Source organism: Rhincodon typus, chromosome 5 (assembly GCF_021869965.1).
Source record: "Rhincodon typus isolate 14 chromosome 5, sRhiTyp1.1, whole genome shotgun sequence".
NCBI lineage: Eukaryota > Metazoa > Chordata > Chondrichthyes > Orectolobiformes > Rhincodontidae > Rhincodon > Rhincodon typus.
The window spans coordinates 83,572,322-83,592,515 of record NC_063336.1 but is presented as its reverse complement, the minus strand read 5'-3'; the positions used below and the strand labels follow the sequence as shown (position 1 = coordinate 83,592,515).

The following is a 20,194-nucleotide window of genomic DNA, read 5'->3' as shown; positions in this document are numbered from 1 at the left end:
AAGTTTCAAAAACCAACAAAAAAATGACCAAAAATAACAGAGGGCAACAACAGACTTTAGGAGTAAATTTGAGAAATATCAAGGTGGATAGCGAGAGCTTCTTTAAATATATTTATAGGAAGAGCGAGGCCAAAGTTAACATAGGCCCCTTAACGAATGAAGCTGTGGAGATAATTATGAAAGAGCAGTGGAGTTGAATAAATAACTTTATATTAGTCTTCACTGTAGAAGACACTAATAGCCTTTCAAAATTACCATATAATCAAGGCATAAAAAGGATGATGGGAAATTAATACAATAACTGTCATTAGAGAACAAGTGATAGGGAAACTAATGGGGTTAAAGACCAGTAAGTCCTAGGATACTGTAAGAATAGCTACAGAGTTTGGCTTGTGGAAAAGTCCCAAAAGATTACATAACAGCCCATGCAACAACTTTTACTTAAAAAGGGAAGCAGATAAAAGAACAAGTAACCATAGGCCAGTTATCTTAATATCTGTCATTGGGAAAATGATGGAGACTGTTATAAAAGATGTAATAACAGCATTTAGAAATGCATAATATGATCAAGCAAAGTCGGCATGGCTTCATAAAAGGGAAATCGCGCCAGACAAATATATTCAATCTTTTTTCAAGAAGGAAACAACCAGGATAGGTGAAGGGGAAGCAGTGGATGTAATATATTTGAATTTTTAGAAGGTGCTGATTATTAAGTAGCATGTTACGCTACTTAATAAAATAAGAGCCCATGGTTGTCTATTAGCGCAGATTGTGGCTTGACCAACTCATAGAGGACAGAGTTTGGATAACAAGGGCATTCTCAGGATGGTAACCTGTAATTAGAGGAGTGCCGCAGGGATCAGTGCTCGGTCCACAATTATTTACAATATGTAAAAATTACTTCAATGAGAGAAGTGAGCATTCTATCCCCAACTTCGGGGTACGATACAAAAATAGGTCAGAAGGGAAGTGGTGAGGATGACTCAAAGAATCCACAGGGAGAAAGACAGGTTCAACAAGTGGGCAAAGACTTGGTAGATGGAACATAATGTCAGAAAATGTGAGGTTAAGCACTTTGGCAGGAAAAATAAAGGAGCTGAATATTATTTAAATGGAGAACGACTGCAGAAAAATACAGCACAGATGGGTTTGGAAATCCTCATGCATAAATCATAAAATGCTAGCATCCAGGTTCAGCAGATAATAGGAAAGGCGAGTGGAACATTAGCCTTTGTTTCAAATGAGATAGCATATAAAAATATAAAAACAATACAAGGTACTAGCTAGTCTACAGCTGGATTACAAGAACATTTTTATGCTCCTGATCCAAGGAAAGCTCTACTGGCAATGGAGGTAGTCGAGAGAAGGCTCACCAGGTTTATCCCATGTATGGAGGGACTGTCTTATGAGAAGAGATTGGGTAGGTTGGCCTGTACTCTTTGGAGTTTTGAAGAATGAAAGGCATACTTTTTGAAAAATACGAGATTCTTAAGAGTCTTGACTGTGTAGAAAGGTTGTTTCCCCTTGTCGGAGAGTCTAGGACCAGAGGACATAATCTCAGAGTAACTGGTCACAGGGTTGAGGAGGAATTTTTTCTGAGGGTAGTGAATCTGTGGAATTCTGTACTGCAGAATGCTGTAGAGGTAAGGTTGTTAAGTAAATTCAAGGCTGAAATAGATATTTAATCTGAAAGGAAATCATGGATTATAGGGTAAAGGCAGGAAAGTGGAGTTGTGGATTATCAGATCTCATTGAATGGCAGAGCAGACTCAGTGGGCTTATTGGTCTACTTCTGCTATTTTGCCTTATTGTGGACTAAATTGTTATCACACTTTGGAGCTTTACTTTTAAAATTCTCTGAACGTTCCTATGTTTCTTTTCCTGTCTAAGTTTCTACTTAAGATGATCGGTTGAGTTAGGTATATTTTTATGGGTGTTAGTGTTACTTATGTGGATTTTCACTCAACATTGGAAGCTGATCCTCCTGCTGGTCATCTAGAATTCACTCCCTAACTTTGTCTCCCTTGTTCTCTAAATCGCACCTTTCATGGGACAATTAGTCACCCCCTTTTTAGTTCCCCTTATTTGCCTTGGTTCCATATTTTTCTATTTTCTATATAAAGCGACTACGTAAATGTTGATGATGAAAATCGTCATCTTTCTCCTCCCCTTTTTAAACGTTGCCTCCTGCCTTTGGCTTCCTGTACAAGTGATACCTGTCCTTCTGATACTGAAGAAGTGGTTAACTCCCCACTATTGCTTTATAGATAAAGCCTCTGACCTGAGGACTAACCTTCCTTTGCTATGTTGCTAATGCGTGAGGTCCACATATGTACCAGTAGTGAACCCTATAGAGTGGCAATGAAACAGCACTTGCTTACAAAGTTAGTTATCTTCCATTGAGTGGTGTATAGTTTTCTATTCTTAAATTTGTATGGACAAATATTTATCCTTAAAGTTAAATTTGCCTGTATTAAATAAATATCTGTAAATGTGTTATTTTATTTCAGCTACATCAGGCTATACAAGAATATCCAGTTGTTCTGCTGCCTAGCCATCGCAGCTACATAGACTTCCTCATGTTGTCATATATCATGTACACGTATGACCTCTGCTTGCCAGTCATTGCTGCTGGAATGGGCAAGTAACAGTTTTAATTCAGAAGCTAGGTGTAATTAGTTTAATTGCAGTTACACAGTGGAATATGACTCAACTTAAAATCTATTTTTATCTTGGTCTTGACTTTTACTTGAACAATACTTTTGCTTCTTCTGCAGATTTTATGGGAATGAAAATAGTTGGAGAGATGCTGCGAATGTCAGGTGCTTTTTTTATTCGCCGTTCATTTGGAGGAGACAAATTGTACTGGGCAGTTTTTTCTGAATATGTGAAAACAATTTTGCGGGTCAGTGTTCTGTTTACCGCTGCATTAAATAAATGAATTGGTATTCTGTCAGATGTGTTGACATTATTAACATCTTCTTTTGAAGTTAATACATAACAGTAACAACATTGCTGCTGAAGACTGTTCAGTGATCTTATCCTCTTGTATTAACTTAAAACACTAATTAAAGCACAATAGAAGGCCATATGGCCTAATTTCTCTGTGCTAGAGCAATCTGAAGTGAATTCCACTGCCTACTCTCCACATTTCCATGCAACTTGGCTTTACATTTTAATCAATTTTCCCATAAAAGATGCAGTGGATTCGGCCTCAACTACAGTCTATGGCAAAACAGTCTATGCTTCAATATCCCTCCATGCAAATAAATTGTTTCTAAACTGCTTGGAATTTTTTAATTGGTTATCTGTCTTGAATGAGTCCTTCCTGACCAAATAATATTCTTTATTTGCCACATCAAAACCTTTGGATTTAAAAAAAAAAATGTTCTTAACTTTAATTAAATTGCTTAAATAACATAAACAGTGCAGTACTGTTCTTACTGTGCAGAATGAACAGAGCATTGTACAGTGTAAGAGATAGTAAGAACTGTCGATGCAGGAGTCAGAGATAACTCAGTGTAGGGCTGGGGAAGCACAGCAGACCAGGCAGCATCAGAGAACCAGGACAGCTGACGTTTCGGGTTGGGACCCTTCTCCAGAAATCTGAAGAAGGGTCCTGACCCGAAATGTCAGCTTTCTTGCTCCTCTGATGCTGCCTGGCCTGCTGTGTTCCTCCAGTTCCACACTGTGTTATCTCTTATTATTGTACTGTGTAATGTGCTTTCGCTATGCATCAATGACTGAAATTAATTTGCATTCATCCAGCACTAACCTGAATTAATCATTGTGAGAAAATTATTTTACCCCAGTTTGCATTAGCTTTAGATGTCTCTGGGTGCTTTACCTGTCATAGATAAAAAGAAAAGGAAGAGGGACAGTTGTAACAAATCATGGTTGAAAAGAAAAATCTTGTGGGTTTTGATGGCAGTGAGGCAAATGGCAAGGTGAAGAGGGACTGGGGCTAAAGTACATGAGGAAACTGCTAAGGAGGTCAGCAATAAAAGAGTTGGTGACGTGTAGTCAGGAGATGTGAAGGTGTATACTAAGGTTACTGCTGCAATCCAATGGTGTGTTGCTTATGGTGTCTCAGTGCTGTGTGCAGGACAAAAACCTGATTGTAATCTTTCATATATGAAGTAGTGCGGATGTAAATGAAGGAATAATGCACTCCAGGGTTCAGAAAGATGGGGAATGTTGAGGATGGTGAGTAGTTGGAAACACTATTTGAGGAGGAACTGGTAGCCGTTTTCCTAAGTTATAGTGATAAAGTTAATGAATAGGGACAAGTTGTTGATGTCAGTGATCAGAGCACACTGAAGGGAGATGTTAACTGACCAGGAGCTGGAGTTTGGGGGATCTGGGGGAGGTGGAGGAAGAACCATGGTATAGAGGAGATCAGGTACCTGAAGGAAGCAGAGGTAGTAAAATATTAGGTTTCTCATATTTAACGTCTGAGCAGAAGATGGAAGGCACCTTGGGAAGAATTCAGAGGAGACTCTTTTTCCTGGTGAAGAGAGTTTGGAGCATTTCATTTTCTGCAAAGTTATTCCCGGGGCAATACAAGGACTTCAGTACAGAAATAAATAATTTATGAACAGCAGATAACAGTAAATAATTATTAGTTATGTTATTCTAATGGACTTTAAAATCCAATTTTTCTAGTTATGTATATTCAGCTGCAAAGGAGGCAGTGTCTAAAAGTACGGCCACACTGTTTAGGAGAGTTGTTAGGAAAAGCTTCTGCACACAAAAGGTTGTAGAGGTTTAGAACTCTCTTCCACAAACAGAGGTTGATGTTGGATCAGTTGTGAGTTTTAAATCAGAGGTAGTAACAGGAAATCTATGTTCTTGTAGGTATGGTGCCATATTACTGTTCTGAATAACTCATACTTCAGGTTAAGGAACATTTTAACTGCTTTTAAAAATGAGTTTGTTGTGAAGTAGATGACTTAAGTTGAGTGAGTAATGTGCGAGTTTCTTACTATCAATAGAAAATTATTCAATTTGCTTATACCCAATAAAAAACATGTTGTTTGTTTAGTTCTGCCACATAAAGCAAGACTTCTTTCTATGAGGCAGAAAAGCATGATCATTAATGGAATTAAGGCAGCATAGCAATTTAATCATGTAAGCTTTCAGTTACCATTATAAAACCTTGCTGAATGGGAGCACTGGTCTTAGAATCATAACAAGTTGTTTGTGAAAGCGCAGAGTCACTGAAATAGTCCTGTGGTGTTCATTGCTTAGTTTATAGTGTGAAAATTCCAGGTGTTATAAACATCTGGTCCAAGTTGCCTTGTTAATCTCTGCTCACTGCGTTACAGAGGAAAGGTCTGTGAATTCTTTTTATTCCATCAGTAATGTTATTTGATAAGTTGCCTACATTTTTGTATGCTAATGAAGGCCTGTGTGTTAACTGAAAACTCATCTTACAGAATGGTGATGCTCCTGTTGAATTTTTTGTGGAAGGGACTAGAAGTCGTACTGGAAAATCTCTTACTCCCAAATTAGGTGAGTTTGAGAGTATGTTTTTGAGGGGTTTGGGAGCTCCTTTGTCACTGAAGTTATCTGATTGTGAAATCCTAAACCATTCAAGCCCAAAATATTGTGAATTTTTTAGTTCTTTTTAACAACTGTTGTCTTTGTGGAGCTAGCAGGAAAAGCCTACGACCACCTACAACCCTCTTCCACTTTCTTCAAGGGCCCTGGTACCATGTGTGCGTGCCATCATTCACAGCCCGATATCACAGATGGCTGGTCATCCACAGCAGAAAACCTACAAAGTAATGTGAACCAAGACCATAAACATGAATTCAGTTTAGCAGCTGGCCATAGTGGACTTTGAATTCATGACCTCTGGGTTACTAGTCCCAATCTAGTACAATTATGTTAATATTTCCTTATGAAAACAATGCATTTGAGGCAGCAAAGGAGGTAACACAAATGTTGCTTGTTAACAGACCCTCAGATACAACCAAAAGGTTGCCCAGGAATAAAGCAAAACTCACCGAGTTAAGGTTAACAGACACTTTCCATTTTATGTTCTATTGGATAAGATTCTCACTTCACACAACAAAACATCAGCCAGTCACAATCCTGATGGCACAGCCTTTTAACCCTTCAGATTTGGAAATTGTCATACTACATCATTACGACAACTTTGGAAATTGTTGTATGTATTAGACACAATCAAGTGCACCTTACGCAATTGTCATATTTGCTTTTGGATTCTCTGTAGCCTGACTCAATACGCTTGGAGTGGTTTCATTAGAGAAGTAAGAGGAAGTTATGAAACTTCCTATAAAGCATCACCACTTCAGATATTCCTGCCTCAATTCAACTAGGCAGGAGAGATACAGAGATACAATGAGGAAAAAAAGGGAAAGTGGGATTGGTGTTGTAGTAGAAAGAGAAGCAAAATGTAATGTATATTAGGCACTTAAAACGCAGTGTTCATGTTGTAGCGCAGAATCGTGCCAGAGACCAGTCCAGTGCAGAAATTATAGACTGCAAGCATATGACAATGACATTTCACCTTTTGTAGCCTGAGCAGGATTAAAGGATTGACACAAGAACTATTGCGTAAAATTATTTGCTAGTATCTTAAACATATTACTGATAACTACCAGAAATGTCACCCGAAAAGTTAATTGTCAAACTCTGCTGCAAACAGATAAACCTATATTCACATCATTTAAATACAGGAAGAGTTGGTAAACTCCACTCTAGTATCAAAGTATGATTGCACCACCCCACAGGTTGAGCTTTGGGTTCCAGCCTTGTATACCTTTATTTAAAGTACTGTTGCCTGCTCAGATTGAATTGTCTTGTCCAATTATTTTGAATAGACTGATTGATAAAGCTATGTATTGGGATAACAAGAATGGAGCATGAAATGCAGAAAATTAAATTTAAGATGAGACTAAACCACCAATAATAAATTATTACTATCTTTACAAGTGAGGTTCAAGCGGTTGCTCATTTTTAATGAGCCAACAATTAGATATCAGTTGGTTCTGCTAAAGTAAAATTGCAGAATGAACATTTAAAAATTCGGATTTATTGTCAAAAGCTACCAGCAAGTAATGTTCAAATTAAAATTGTAATGAATCAAAAAATATATAATCTCCCATTTGTTTAGAGGGAATACTTGTTCTTTCCAAAAACTGGCAAGATAGACAGCTGTTAAAATTGTCAAGTCATAGCATTTTCACTGATAATTTGGCAAGGATATTTAAGTTATTTATGAATGGTGTTTGTCATAGTGATGTAATCTGTCGATGTTTTAGTTGTAGATAATGCTATACACACTGCTGTTGAGATGTAAATCGAGGCTTTGGCTTATTGTAATTAAGGACTTCCAGTCATATGAAGTAATTTAACCAATAGAGTTTGAGACTCTGCGCTGAGATGTCCAAACTACAACCTGTGAATCCGTGTACCCACAAACTGTAGTCCAGTCTGTCAAGCTCATAGGGCTTATTTTCTTAAAATGTGTGTCCTAGGCCCATTGACTGAAGCTGATCATATTCCTGTAGCGACAGAAATGTCTTTAATTTCTCAGACTTAGTCAAGTGGTCACTGATTTCTAATGCAACTTCTTACACACCTCCAAGACTCAGTGATATGTGGCTAAGTGAACTGACCAAAACTAATGTTTAGGTACTCATCCTCTGCGGTTTATGGAACCAACAAAGGTAGAAACTGGTCCTGATTTTCTGTATGATAGGAATACTGTTGCAGTGATGATAACAGAATGTTTTTTTTGTGTTACAATAGAATCAGGCCTCATACTGAGAAATTTGGTTTTGGATCATTATTTATTACAAATAACTCCCTGAACCTAAGAAAAAACTGAAAAAATAGGTGTTTACATTCTCCTGAGCATAATCTTGGAATTTCCTATCAAAGGAGAAATTGTGATCATACAGCATCTTGCACAGTTTCAGAATGTCCCAAAACACTTGGAGTGTAATAGCTGCTGGGAAACATGATAGCCAGTTCCTGCACTGCAAAGTTCTGGAAACAGCAAAGAGATGATGACGAGATCATCTGGTTTACAGATGTTGGTTATCAGATAAATATTAGTCAGGACACCAGGTAAGAACTCCCCTACTCCTCTGTAAAGATCTGTGGGAATTATTGTGTCTAGCTTTTGAGGGCAGACAGAGCCTCTTCTTAGTGTCTTGTGAAAAAGACAGCGCCTCACTGCAATATTTCCTCTTTCTGCAACTTTGTGCTAACCTGTGATCTGTGTTCAAATCTCTGGATTATTGCTTGAATTTAGCAACTTCTGACTCGTGTGCTGAGAGTGCTTCCACTAGACCACTGGTAATACTTGCACAAAGGATTTTAAAATATTCTAAATACTTACCACAGTAAAGAACCAGTTTGTTTGAAACAAAACCTCAATATTATTAGGAATGCAATTGCGATTTCCTCAAAGTCTAGACCAGCTAAACTGCAATTAAATCCAGCAGGTTTCATCCTAAAATGATGTTGCCAATCTGAGAGTGATCTTGATTTTTTAGCAATCAGTTTAGAACTCTGTGGGCATGGCAAGTTGCAGTTTTAGTGCAACCACTGCAGGGTTATCTTTTAAAATGTCTGCCCTTCAACAGTAAAATTTCATCAGCATCGTGATGCCGATGCGTGGAATTCTGTATATTGCAGACAGTCAATTTTCCTGGTTTCATTTTGATACCTTAATACCACAGCTATCATAAAACAACTTGACATTATTTTATGACACACACACATTGTTGCAGAAGGTGAATTCTCTATATAAATGCAAATACTTTATGCTTTGATTAATATTGCTGTCTTGTTTATAAAGATTTGAAAAATGTTCTTTTTCGTAGGACTTTTGAACATTGCAATTGAACCTTTTTTGATGGGGGAGGTTTTCGACATGTACTTAGTTCCCATAAGTATAAGCTATGAGCGAATCCTGGAGGAATCCCTGTATGCACACGAGCTTCTAGGAGTACCAAAGCCGAAGGAATCGACTTCTGTGTGTATAGGTTTCTTATTGTACTGTCTCCATTTTAGCTTTTTCTAATAACAATGAGATTACAAATGAGTGATCAAATTGGTTTTCTGTTTTAGGGTTTGTTGAAAGCCAGGAAGATTCTGAGTGAAAACTTTGGAAGCATACATGTTTACTTCGGGCAGCCTGTGTCGGTGAGATCGCTAGCAACTGGGGCAGTTAAGAGATCTCAGTACAACTTGGTCCCTAGGTCAGTTACTAATACTTAATAGGAGAAGAATAATTAAGATGATGCCTTGTGATTCGTCCTTGTAGAATTAATATTTGTTATTAAAAGTGAGCCAACTGAAGATGAGCCTAAAAATTATGGAACAGTTGGCCTAATGTATAGTTGAGAAAAGGCTTCAGAATGTTAAAAGGATAAGTAGACAGCATAATTTATAATTTAAGAGAACATAAGGACTAGGAGCAGGAGTAGGCAATTCAGCCCCTCGAACCTGCTCCGATTATACATAATACAATTATAGCTGTTCTCATCTCGGTCTCAACTCCACCTTCCAGTCCACTCCCATTAACCCTTTAACCCATTACTATTTAAAAATGTCTATCCCCTCAAATTTACTCACTATACTCTGGGGTAGTGAATTCCACAGATTCATGATCCTTTGAAAGAAGTAGTTCCACCTCATCTCTGTTTTAAATCTACTGCTCCTTAGCCTAAAATTGTGTCCCACATGAGGAAACATCTGCCCTGTGTCTACTTTGTGAACCCCCGTTAGCATCTGTATACCTAAATTAGACCTCCTCTCATTCTTATAAACTCCTAGCAAGAATGTAACAAAGGTAACAATTCTCTCTTCCTTTCTTTTTCTTCCCAGCCCCCCCAAAAAAGCCCAGGTGTAACATGAGTAATGGGATATAAGTCATCAATGTAACAGAGTAAATGGGATCTATTTGTTTAATATAATTACTGATAGAACAAGGTAAATAATATATTCAATGCAAGTTCATAACCTTTGTGTGGACATAGCACATGTGCGTGCTCATTTCTTTAGAAAATGTTTGATGACTATGTGTTTCTGATCTGTTTATACTTCACTTTTGTAAACTCCTGTTAATTAAAATGTTAGAGAAAAGAAATGAGAGAAGTGCTGGTAAGAAAAAAGTGACTTTAAAATGTAATGTTGCAGCTGTATTGGTGAGGCCACTTCTAGAATACTGTGTACAATTCTGATTGCCCTTCCACAGGAAGGATATTGTTAAACCTGAGAGGGTGCAGGTAAGATTTACAAGGATGTTGCTGGGACTGGAGGATTTGAGTTAGAAGGAGAGGCTGAATAGTCTGGGGCTTTTTTTCTCCCTGAAGCGTTGGAGGCTGAGGGGATGACCTTATAGAGGTTTATAAAACCATAATGGCGTGGAAAGGCTGAATAACCAAGGTCTTTTTCCTTGGGTGGGCGAGACTAAAACTAGAGGGCGTAGGTTTAAGGTGAAATGGGAAAGATTTAAAAAGGATCTGGAGGGGAATTTTTTTCATGCAGAGGGTGGTGCATGTATTGAATGAGCTGCCAGAGGAAGTGGTGGAGGCTGGTACAATCACAATATTTAAAAGGCATCTGGATGGGTATATTAATAGGAAGGGTTCAGTGGGATATGGGCCAAATGCTGGCAAATGGGACTAGGTCAGATTGGGATTTCTGGTCGGCACCGATGAGTTAGATTGAAGAGTCTGTTTCCATCCTGTATGACCCTGAGAAGTTCAGTGACGTCAGGCTGTTTGACGCTAACAAGTAAAACTTTTGACTGTGTGGTAATTTTGACATCTATGCAGGCATATTCCTCGGAAACCATGTGGAGATGTACATAGATTTCTCGATGCTGTAGGCCATAGAATGGTGATGTTGCAGCAGAAAAACATGGTCATCAGTTCCTGGGCACTGATAGCTACAGTGATCATCCAAAACCTGCCCAGCATTCCTTTGTCGGATCTCACCAGACAGACACTATGGCTCAAAGCAATTGCAGAAACATTTGGTGCTTTTGTTGACTGGCCTGGTAAGTAATGAAAGTTTACTCTAGAACTATCTATTGTGAAGATACCCTAAAGTTCTATCCATTTTTAACCTCTACCTGATTCACCAAGTGTTTTGCAACAACTTTCAAATGATTGTTAAAAAATCATTATCCAAATACGTTTCCAAAAAGCATGAGTAGCTTTTGATTTAGGTTTTAATCATTCCACTTCATCCCTTCACTCCATTCAAGGCAATGACTGCAGCCTTCTAATGCTTTACCCAAGCAACTGTTTGTAGAGTCTAGAAAGTAGCTATTCAGCATGTTATATCGTGACAAAGCCTTGGTTATGTCTCCACAAAAATCCACACATGCACTTTCTAAATGAGTTGCTAACGGTGATAAAGGAGCAGAAGAAATGGCTGACCACTTCTGCAAACCCCTCCTACAAAAGGCTGCACCAACTCTCCTTTCTTTGAATTACCGTGGGATGCTTCCCTAGATTGGAGGTACTATGGAAATGCCTATTATTGTTAGCTTAGTTGGCTGAATGGCTGGTTTGTGATCAGAGTAATGTCAATAACGTGGGTTCAGTTTCCATATTGGCTGAGCTTACTGTGAAGGTCCTGCCTTCTCAATCTTGCCCCTTGCCTGAGGCGTAGTGACCCCAAGGTTAAGCTCACCACCAGTCGTGTCTCTAATGAGAAAGCAGCCCTATGGTCCTTTGGGACAATAGCGACTTTTCTTTTACCTAAATATACTAGTTGGTAATATATTGCCTTGCACAAGGGGCAATGTGTTACCGACTGATTTATTTAGCTATATCCATTGCAAATAAAATTTTCAAAGTAATTAAATACAAACAGTACAAATTCTTGGTTTTACAAATCCTCAGCATCTTTGGTTGTTCCTTGATTCAAAAATGATATCTACTCAAGGTCATGCGTTTCAGCTTTGGCCTTAATGTCACTGATCAGGCTGAGTCTAGACCCCAGATCTTTGGGCACATTGATCAAGACTTTCCAGAGGTCATTAGTACAATCTGGAGACCAGGATTTGACTCTATTCCTTTCTCTCTCTGTCATTACTATCCCTCATCATAAAGATGTTTGGACTTGAAGCATGAAGTTGATCAACATGATGTTGTAATTTTGAATGGTTGGTAGCAGGTTCATCCAATTCATTAATGTTACTGCTACTACACTTCAAGGAGAGAGTTAGTGTATCTTTGTAACATCTTCTTCATCCTTCCCTGGAATGCTGGCCACTTGAGAGTTGAACACCATGACCTGGCAGGGGAGAGATGCTTTTCAGCCATCCTGACAGTGTCCAGTCCACTGCAGTTGATTTTGCAGTAATTCTCCCTGAATAATTTTACAGTTGGCTTCAAGCAGAACACTGGTTTGTTCATTCATTCTCTCGTTGAATCTAGAGAATGTAGTGGAGATATTGGTGGTGAAATTTCTCTCGTGCTATTATGTGTTGCTGATATACAGTCAAGTATCAGTACCTCGGATTTAAAATTGACAACTGATCAAGCATCAACTGTTTGTGGAAGAGAGTTGTAAACCTCTACCACCCTTTGTGTGTGGAAGTGCTTCCTAACGTCTATTAAATAGTATGGCCCTAAATTTTTAAACTATTCCCCCTAGTTCTAGAATCCCCAACCAGTGAAAATAGTTTATCTTTGTTTAGCCTGTTTTTCCCTATTAGTATCTTGAAGCCTTTTATCATAGAACATAGGAGCAGGATTGGCCATTTGACCCCTTCAGCCTGCTGTGCCATTGAGTACGATCATGGCTGATCATCGAGCTCAATGCCCTAATCCTGCTCCTCTTCTTCCTCCTCCTCTCCCCCCCCCCCACCCCCAATCCCTTGATTCCTTTAGCTACAAGAGCTACCTCCTCCTTGAAAACACAATGTTTAGGCTTCAATGACTTCTTGTGATAGAGAATTCCACAGGCTTACCACTGTTTGGATGAAGAAATTCCTCCTTATCTATGTCCTTCCCGCATCTAACCTGTTTAATCCTATTAGAGTATTATAAGTATCTACAAGATTCCCTCATTCTTCGAAACTCCGGTGAATACAGTTCTAGGTGACTTAATCTCTCCTCATACGTCAGTCCTGCCATCCCAGGAATCAATTCCTGACGAAGGGTCTAGGCCCAAAACATTGACACTCCTGCTCCTGTGATGCTGCCTGACCTGCTGTGTTCCTCCAGCTCCACACTGTATTGACTCACCCTTCCACCAGCTTTGTCATCTGCAAATTGAGAGATTAATTTAGTTCCCTCATCTAAATCATTAACATAAATTGTGAATAGCTGGGGTCCTAGTACTGATCCCTGCAGTATCCACTAGTCACTGCCTGCCATTCAGAAAAAGGTCCATTTATTCCTGCTCTGTTTTCTGTCTACTAACCAATTTTCTATCCATGTCAATATACTACCCCTAATCCCATATGCTTTAATTTTACACATTAATCGCTTAATGAAGGACTTTGTCAAAAGATCATCCCTTAATCTTCTAAATCTATGTTTGTGTTGCACAAAATTTCACCGATCCTTGTGTGTTCCAGGGAATGTTACATCTGACAAGGTGATTCGCTCAAGTCTTGCCCTACACCACAATGTAGTGAAGACAGTCAAAGACCAGGTTGTGCTCTGTCAAGAAGGGACATCAGCTAAATTCACAGTAGAAGATATTTTCAAGTACACCATTTCTGTGCTGATGTGTGCATCCTATAGAAATCAGATACTACATGTTTTTGTGCGCCCTGCCTTAGTAGCAGTTGCATTTCAAAATGCTCAAAGTTGCAGGAAAGGTAAGTTACTTCTACAAAATATTCATTATCTTACATCTCAGATTCAATGGCACATTGTTATCCTTTCATCTTTGGAATCAGAATTTAAATCCATATCGGGCAGATGGAGTGAAGGCCTCCCCTGTCTGTTGGCTGTGAAGATTTAATGTGAAATAAACTTAAGCTAAACGTTTGTTGTGGGTACACAGCACAAATCTTATGACTGTAACAGTGATTCCCAAGATGGGTTGCAAGGGATTCGGGAAATCCAACGCAATGGTAGGAGGGTTGGTAAAGTCACATTGTTCGGGTGGGCTATGGTGGTGGGAAGAGTGCTAGGAAAAAGGTAGATGTTTTCTTTTTATTTGACAAGTGTCAAAAGTAGTTGATGGTGAGAGGTTCAATACCTTTGCTAACGTGGCTGAAGGAAAAAGTAATTTACAAACGAAACAGATTGAAAAGGTAGATTAATGCTTATATTATTATACGCTGACGTGCTGATTTACAAAGTTCTAAATGTCTCCTTTTGTGCCCTTCCCATTGCAGACTTGAATCTCCTTTCTTTATCTTGATTTGCTTCCTTTAGTTTCCTGACCTCAGAGCAGCATTTTCTAGATCACTAGTTTTAACATTGGTAGGGTACTTTGCTGGCACTTTGGTTAAAATAACTCATCGTAGGCCAGTATCCTGTCACCAACCAGAGCTTTCTCAAAGATTAGCAAGATTAAGCTGGAATTCAAGATGAAGAGAGATAAAATGTTCTGGATCGAAAAACCAACGACTTCTCGAGTTCAGTTTCTAGAATGAGCCAATGCCTATATTAGGACCTAATCTTTTTGAACGCAAATCCTACCAGCTCAGGGTAAGGAACATGTGCTTCTTGCATTTATTTATTGGATGTATAAGTTTTCTGAGAAAGGTCGTTTTGACAGAATACACTGTTATGTTCCCAGCTGATGGTACTGTTGGATAGGTCAAATTCCAGAATGTAATCTGGCCTGATAGATTATATGTTTTTTTATTTTATTTAACATGGTGGTTATTCATTGAAATATAGTTAAATAGAATACAGTTAGAAAAAACATAAAATCCCAGCGATACAAAGTTTCAACCTATTCTGCAATATGACCTTCATTGCCCAGACTATTGATTATAGGTGTTTGGAGGTCACTTTTGGTGAGATCACATGGAGCACTGTGTACAGGTTTGTTTGCTGTGCAATAGGAAAGATATTATAAAATTGTAGGGAGTGCATAAGAGATTTACAGGGATGTTACCGGGACTGGAGGTTTTGAGTTATAAGGAGAAGCTGGAAAGGCTAGGACTTCTTTCACTGGAGCATAGGAGGTTAAGAGGTGATATTATAGAGGTTTATCAAATTATGACCGGCGTAGATAAGGTGAATACCAAAGGTCTTTTCCCTCGGGTAGGAGAGTTCAAAACTAGGGGACATGATTGTAAGGTGGGAGGAGAAAAATTTAGTGGAGAGCTGAGAGGCAACTTTTTCACACAAAGCGTGGTTCATATGTGGAATCAACTGCCAGAGGAAGTGGTGGATGCCGGTCTAGTTACAACATTCGGATAAGTATATGAGTAGAAAAGGTTTAGAGGGATATGGGCCAAGTGCAGACAAATGGGACTTGTTTCATTTGTGAAACTTGGTTGGCATGGACAAGTTGGACCTAAGGATCTGTTTCCATACTCTATGATGCTGTCACCCTTTCTTTACATGTGGAGAATCTTTGACACTGATGCAGCTCCCTCATAGCCAGAGTGAACAGAACCTCTGATGCTCCTGTTTATATCTATCAGCTAGGGCTCCCTGATTGGACCAGGTTAACAGCCCCAATCAGGGAAGTCCTATTCTGTGGTGACATCCACTTGGCTGAACTCGTCACAATCACTACATCCCTCCCCCTCTGAGTTAGGCCGTTCTTTTTATTTTGTAGCTCCTCCTGAGGCAGCACCGGTCAGGTTCCTCCATTTTTGCCTCTGGCTTGGGCGGTGTCTAACGCACAATAGCTCACCACTTGCATCTGGCTGCTTCTCATAGCAGACCCAAACTGAAATTGTGCCCTTAATCTGAACAGGTTCCCTGGTATAGGTTTTCAGTCTAGCCAAGGTCTTGTACAGATGTAAAGTTTGAAGTCCAGAGAGAATTTTGTTAAAAACTGCTTCTGCGATCACTGAAATGGTCGTGCTGGTATCAGCCTCCATTAGAACCAGGTAACTATTTAACCAGATGTTTATTTTGATTGGTTCTGATTTGGATGTTGCTAAGCAATTTAACTGTTCCAAACCAGATATAGGTGGACTTTCCAGGGTGTGCACTCGCCTGGATACTAGCCTGTGAGTACTCTTACTAGTGGGATTCTTTTGCTGTCTCAAGTCCCCATACTGGCAGCAGCTCCAATGGCTTGCCAGCCCAGATCCTGAAGGAAATGTTAACTGTTTTGCTGAGGCTTGGTTTTATTTTGGGATTTTGCTGTGGGCTGACCTAGAGTCCCTCTGTTCAGGACATGTCCTGAGTGAGGCTTCCCTTCACTCAATTGGTGTTGCCCGATCTCAATCGAACTGAGAGGATGTCCACTTACATTGGAATCCCCTGCAACTCATATGCTCCGCTTGCCGCATTTTCCATTGATTAAAGTCTGTTGAGGAGTCTGTTTGAAATCCCGTTGGACTGCAGCTGGTAGGTGCTCTTGCATGGTTACATCATTAATCCCACATACCAAATGGTCTCTCAGCATCTCAAGGGTTAAACTAAAGTCACATGCTTCTGCTAGTCATCTTAACCTTGTGTTCAAATTGTTCAATTTTAAGAACAACACCTTATCTTCTGCCTGGGCACCCTACAGCCCGAAGGATTCAACATTGAGTTCTCCAATTTCAAATAACCTTCCCATCCATCCCCCAGCTCCCCTTCCAGCCTCACCTCCTCCCTTCTGTTCCACCTTCTGACCCTCCCTTCCAGCCACCAACCAGGTCATACCTAATGCCAGTGTCCACCAATCAACACCATTTCACTACCACCCCTTCCCCCCGCCTCTCTTTATCTGCAGCTCCCCCTACTCCTACATCCAGTCCTGATGAAGGGTAATACCTGAAACATTGACTGCTCATTTCCTCCAGATGCTGCCTGGCTTGCTGTGTTCTTCCAGCCTCCTGTTTGTCTACCTGATATTCAATGAGGTCCATCTGGCTGATCTTGTTACAATCACTACATTGGTCTAGTCGCGGGCTTTGAAAGTGGTTCTTGGTTTTCAGCTGCAGTCCACCCCTTACTATGCACGTCTTATCCATGCCTGTAGAATCATATAGGACATATTAGGCCTTTGACCCATCAAGTCTGCACTGACAAAAGATTATTCTACATCTACACTAGTCCCACTTCCCAGCACTTGGTCCATAGCTTTGAATGTTATAACATTTCAAGTGCTCATCCAATTACTTTTCAATGGATTTGAGTTGTCCCACCCCAACTACCCTCCCAGGCATTGGATTCTGTATTCCCATCACCCTCCAATTGAAAAGGTTTTTCCTGAAATCTGCTGTAAATCTCCTGCTCTTCTCCTTGAAATTATGCCCCCTCATTATTGACCCTTCAACTAAAGGGAACAACGGCTTCCTATTTACCCTGTCATGGTCAACCATCTGGCCAATCTTTGTGTCATCCACAAACTTAATTGAGCACTTGTCTGTGTGTCCCTCTCTGATAATCTGGTGTTTGCTGGGCCAGAGTGAACGTGGATTCGCTTAGCCTACCATTACAACGTGACTCATTGTGGCCCTGAACCTTCTCTCTTGCGTCCTCGCATTGCAGACATATTATTTGCTGAACTTGAGTGCTGTCCCAGTCCTGTTTAAAGGCGCTTCAGCTGAATTTCAGTGTGATTGAGCAGCACAGATGTGAGGGCACAGAGTGACTGGGCTAAGGGAGCACCATGCTGGTGGATACCGAAAGGATACCGAAACCTACAATGCAGGTGCAGAAATACATCATTCAGACGTTTGAACCTGCTGTGTCATTGAATAGATTTCTAACCACTCCGCCCAACTTTCTGGGTCTCACACCCCACACACCACACACTCTCACACTCAAATGCCCACACTGCCCACACCGCCCACACCACCCCCACACCCCGCATACCCAAACACACCCCACCCCCCCACACACACATCACACACTCTCATACCCCCAGACCCCCTAATCCCCACACATCCCTCACCCCACTCACCCCACACACCCCACTGTTATTTTTGTCTCTCTACTCCTCTTGTCTGTCATGCTCTGCCTCTCTAATCCTCTTTGTCTCTCAGTAGTATGAGAAAAATTAATTAAATTAAAGGCTGATCAACCCCTGGCATTCTAGGATCCTAAAAGACGCAGCTACGGAGATATTAGATGCATTGGTTGTAATTTTCCAAAAATCCTTGGATTCTGGAAAAGTACCAGAGAATTGGAAAACCGCTAACGTGATAACCCTATTCAAAGAGGGAGAGAGGCAAAAGGTCGGTAATTTTGGGCCGACTAGCCTAACAGCTATCGTTGAAAAAGTATTGGAATGAATTATTAAGGAACTAATAACACAACATTTGGAAAATCATTATGTAATCAAACAGAGTCAGCATGGCTTCATGAAAAGGGAAATCATGTCTGATTAATTCAGATCTTCAAGGAAGTCTCAACCAGTGTGATAGAGGGGAAGCAGTAAATGCATTGTATTTAAACTTCCAGAAGATGCTCAACAGGGTATTTCACAAGAGGTTAAGTCATATGATAAGAGCCCACTGTGTTGGAAATACTATATTGGCATGGATAGAGAATTCGCTAATGGGCACGAAACAGCGACTGGGGATGAGGGAATCTTTTATGGTTGATGACCTGTGACCAGTGGAGTTCCAGAGGGATCAGTATAATATGACTTGGAGGAAGGAGGTGAATGTCCTGTAGCCAAATTTACAAACAACAGAAAAATAGGTGGAAAGGCAGATTGCAAGAGGGATACAAACAGTTTACAGAGAGATATTGATAAGTATCTGAGCAGAAAGTTGCAAGTGGAGAATACTGTGGGGGAAATGTGAAGTTGTTCATTCTGGAAGGGAGACCAAAAGAACAATATTATTTAAAATGGAGAAAAACTCCAAAAAGCTGCAACACAAAAGTACTTGTGCACGATGCACAAAAAGCCACCTGCCCCTTGAACTCCCCGTAATGCTTCCCTAATCCTTCTTCCGTCCCCTCGTTATTGATCACTTTGTTAAGGGAAATAGATCCTTCCTGTTCACTTATCTAGACCCCTAATAATTTGATACGTCTCCATTAAATCTCTCCTCAGCCTCCTCTTCCAAAGAAAATATCTCTGACCCATCTGTTCTTTGCTCACAGTTAAAATCCTCCATTCTTGGCAACATCCTCCTACATGTCCTTTGCACTCTTGCTGGGGGTGATCATGTTCTTCCTGTAATGTGTTGGTCAAATCTGTGCACAGAACTCTAGCTGAAACCAAACTGGTCTTTTATACAGATCCCAGCTTTTGTTCTATACCCATTTAATAAAGGGATGTATTATTTCATTAGCACTTTATCTTCCTGCTCTGCTACCTTCAGGAAGCAGTGGACATATTCCAATTCCTTCTCGTCTTCCACACCTTTTAGTATTCCGCCATTTATCAGGTAGGTGTTCTCTTGTTTTGTTTGACCTCCAAAAGTGCATTACCTCACACTTCCAGATGGAATTTCATTTGTTACCTTTCTGTACACCTGACCAGTCTATTAATATCTTTAAAAGTCTAACTATTCCTTCCTCACTGTTAACCACGTGACCAATGTTTGTGTTATCTGCAAACACTCTAATTGTATCCTGTACAGTTATACCTGAAGAATTAGATCAGTAAGTTGGTGAGACAGGATCTTTGATCAGAATATCAAGATGTAGATTCAGTTTGGGTGGAGCTAGGAAACAACAAAAGGCAGCACACATTTGAAAAAGCTGTTTATGTGTCAGTAAACAGTGGTGGGAAATTGTAGCATGGTGTAAATCAGAACAGCATGATATAGTAGCAGCATGGTGTAAATCAGAACAGCATGATACAGTAATAATGGGGAACTTCAATCTACATATAGACTGGGTATATATAATTATATGGAAGACAAAATCCTGGAATCTATGTAAACTGGGTTTTCTAGATTAGTAGGTTGATGGACCAACCAGACAATGGGACATTTTAGATTTAGTGTTTTGCTAATTAATATTCTATTGTAAAGGAGCCTTGAGGGAAGAGTGACCAGTGTATAGAATTTTACATCAAGTTTAAAAACTGGTGTAGTTCACTTAGTTCTGAAACTAAGGACTTTAATCTAAGCAAACAAAACCACAAATGT

General features: G+C 39.8%; 1 protein-coding gene across 1 annotated transcript in view; it reads left to right on the top strand.

Annotated features, from left to right (window-relative positions):
* gnpat (glyceronephosphate O-acyltransferase) overlaps window positions 1-20,194 on the top strand; it is a 41,084-nt gene that overhangs the window by 8,760 nt on the left and 12,130 nt on the right. Inside the window, exons 4-10 of the mRNA XM_020526940.2 lie at window positions 2,511-2,640; window positions 2,778-2,905; window positions 5,439-5,514; window positions 8,865-9,016; window positions 9,112-9,242; window positions 10,824-11,047; window positions 13,586-13,831. Of these exons, the coding sequence (XP_020382529.2) occupies window positions 2,511-2,640; window positions 2,778-2,905; window positions 5,439-5,514; window positions 8,865-9,016; window positions 9,112-9,242; window positions 10,824-11,047; window positions 13,586-13,831 (1,087 nt within the window). The remainder of the gene's footprint in view (window positions 1-2,510; window positions 2,641-2,777; window positions 2,906-5,438; window positions 5,515-8,864; window positions 9,017-9,111; window positions 9,243-10,823; window positions 11,048-13,585; window positions 13,832-20,194) is intronic.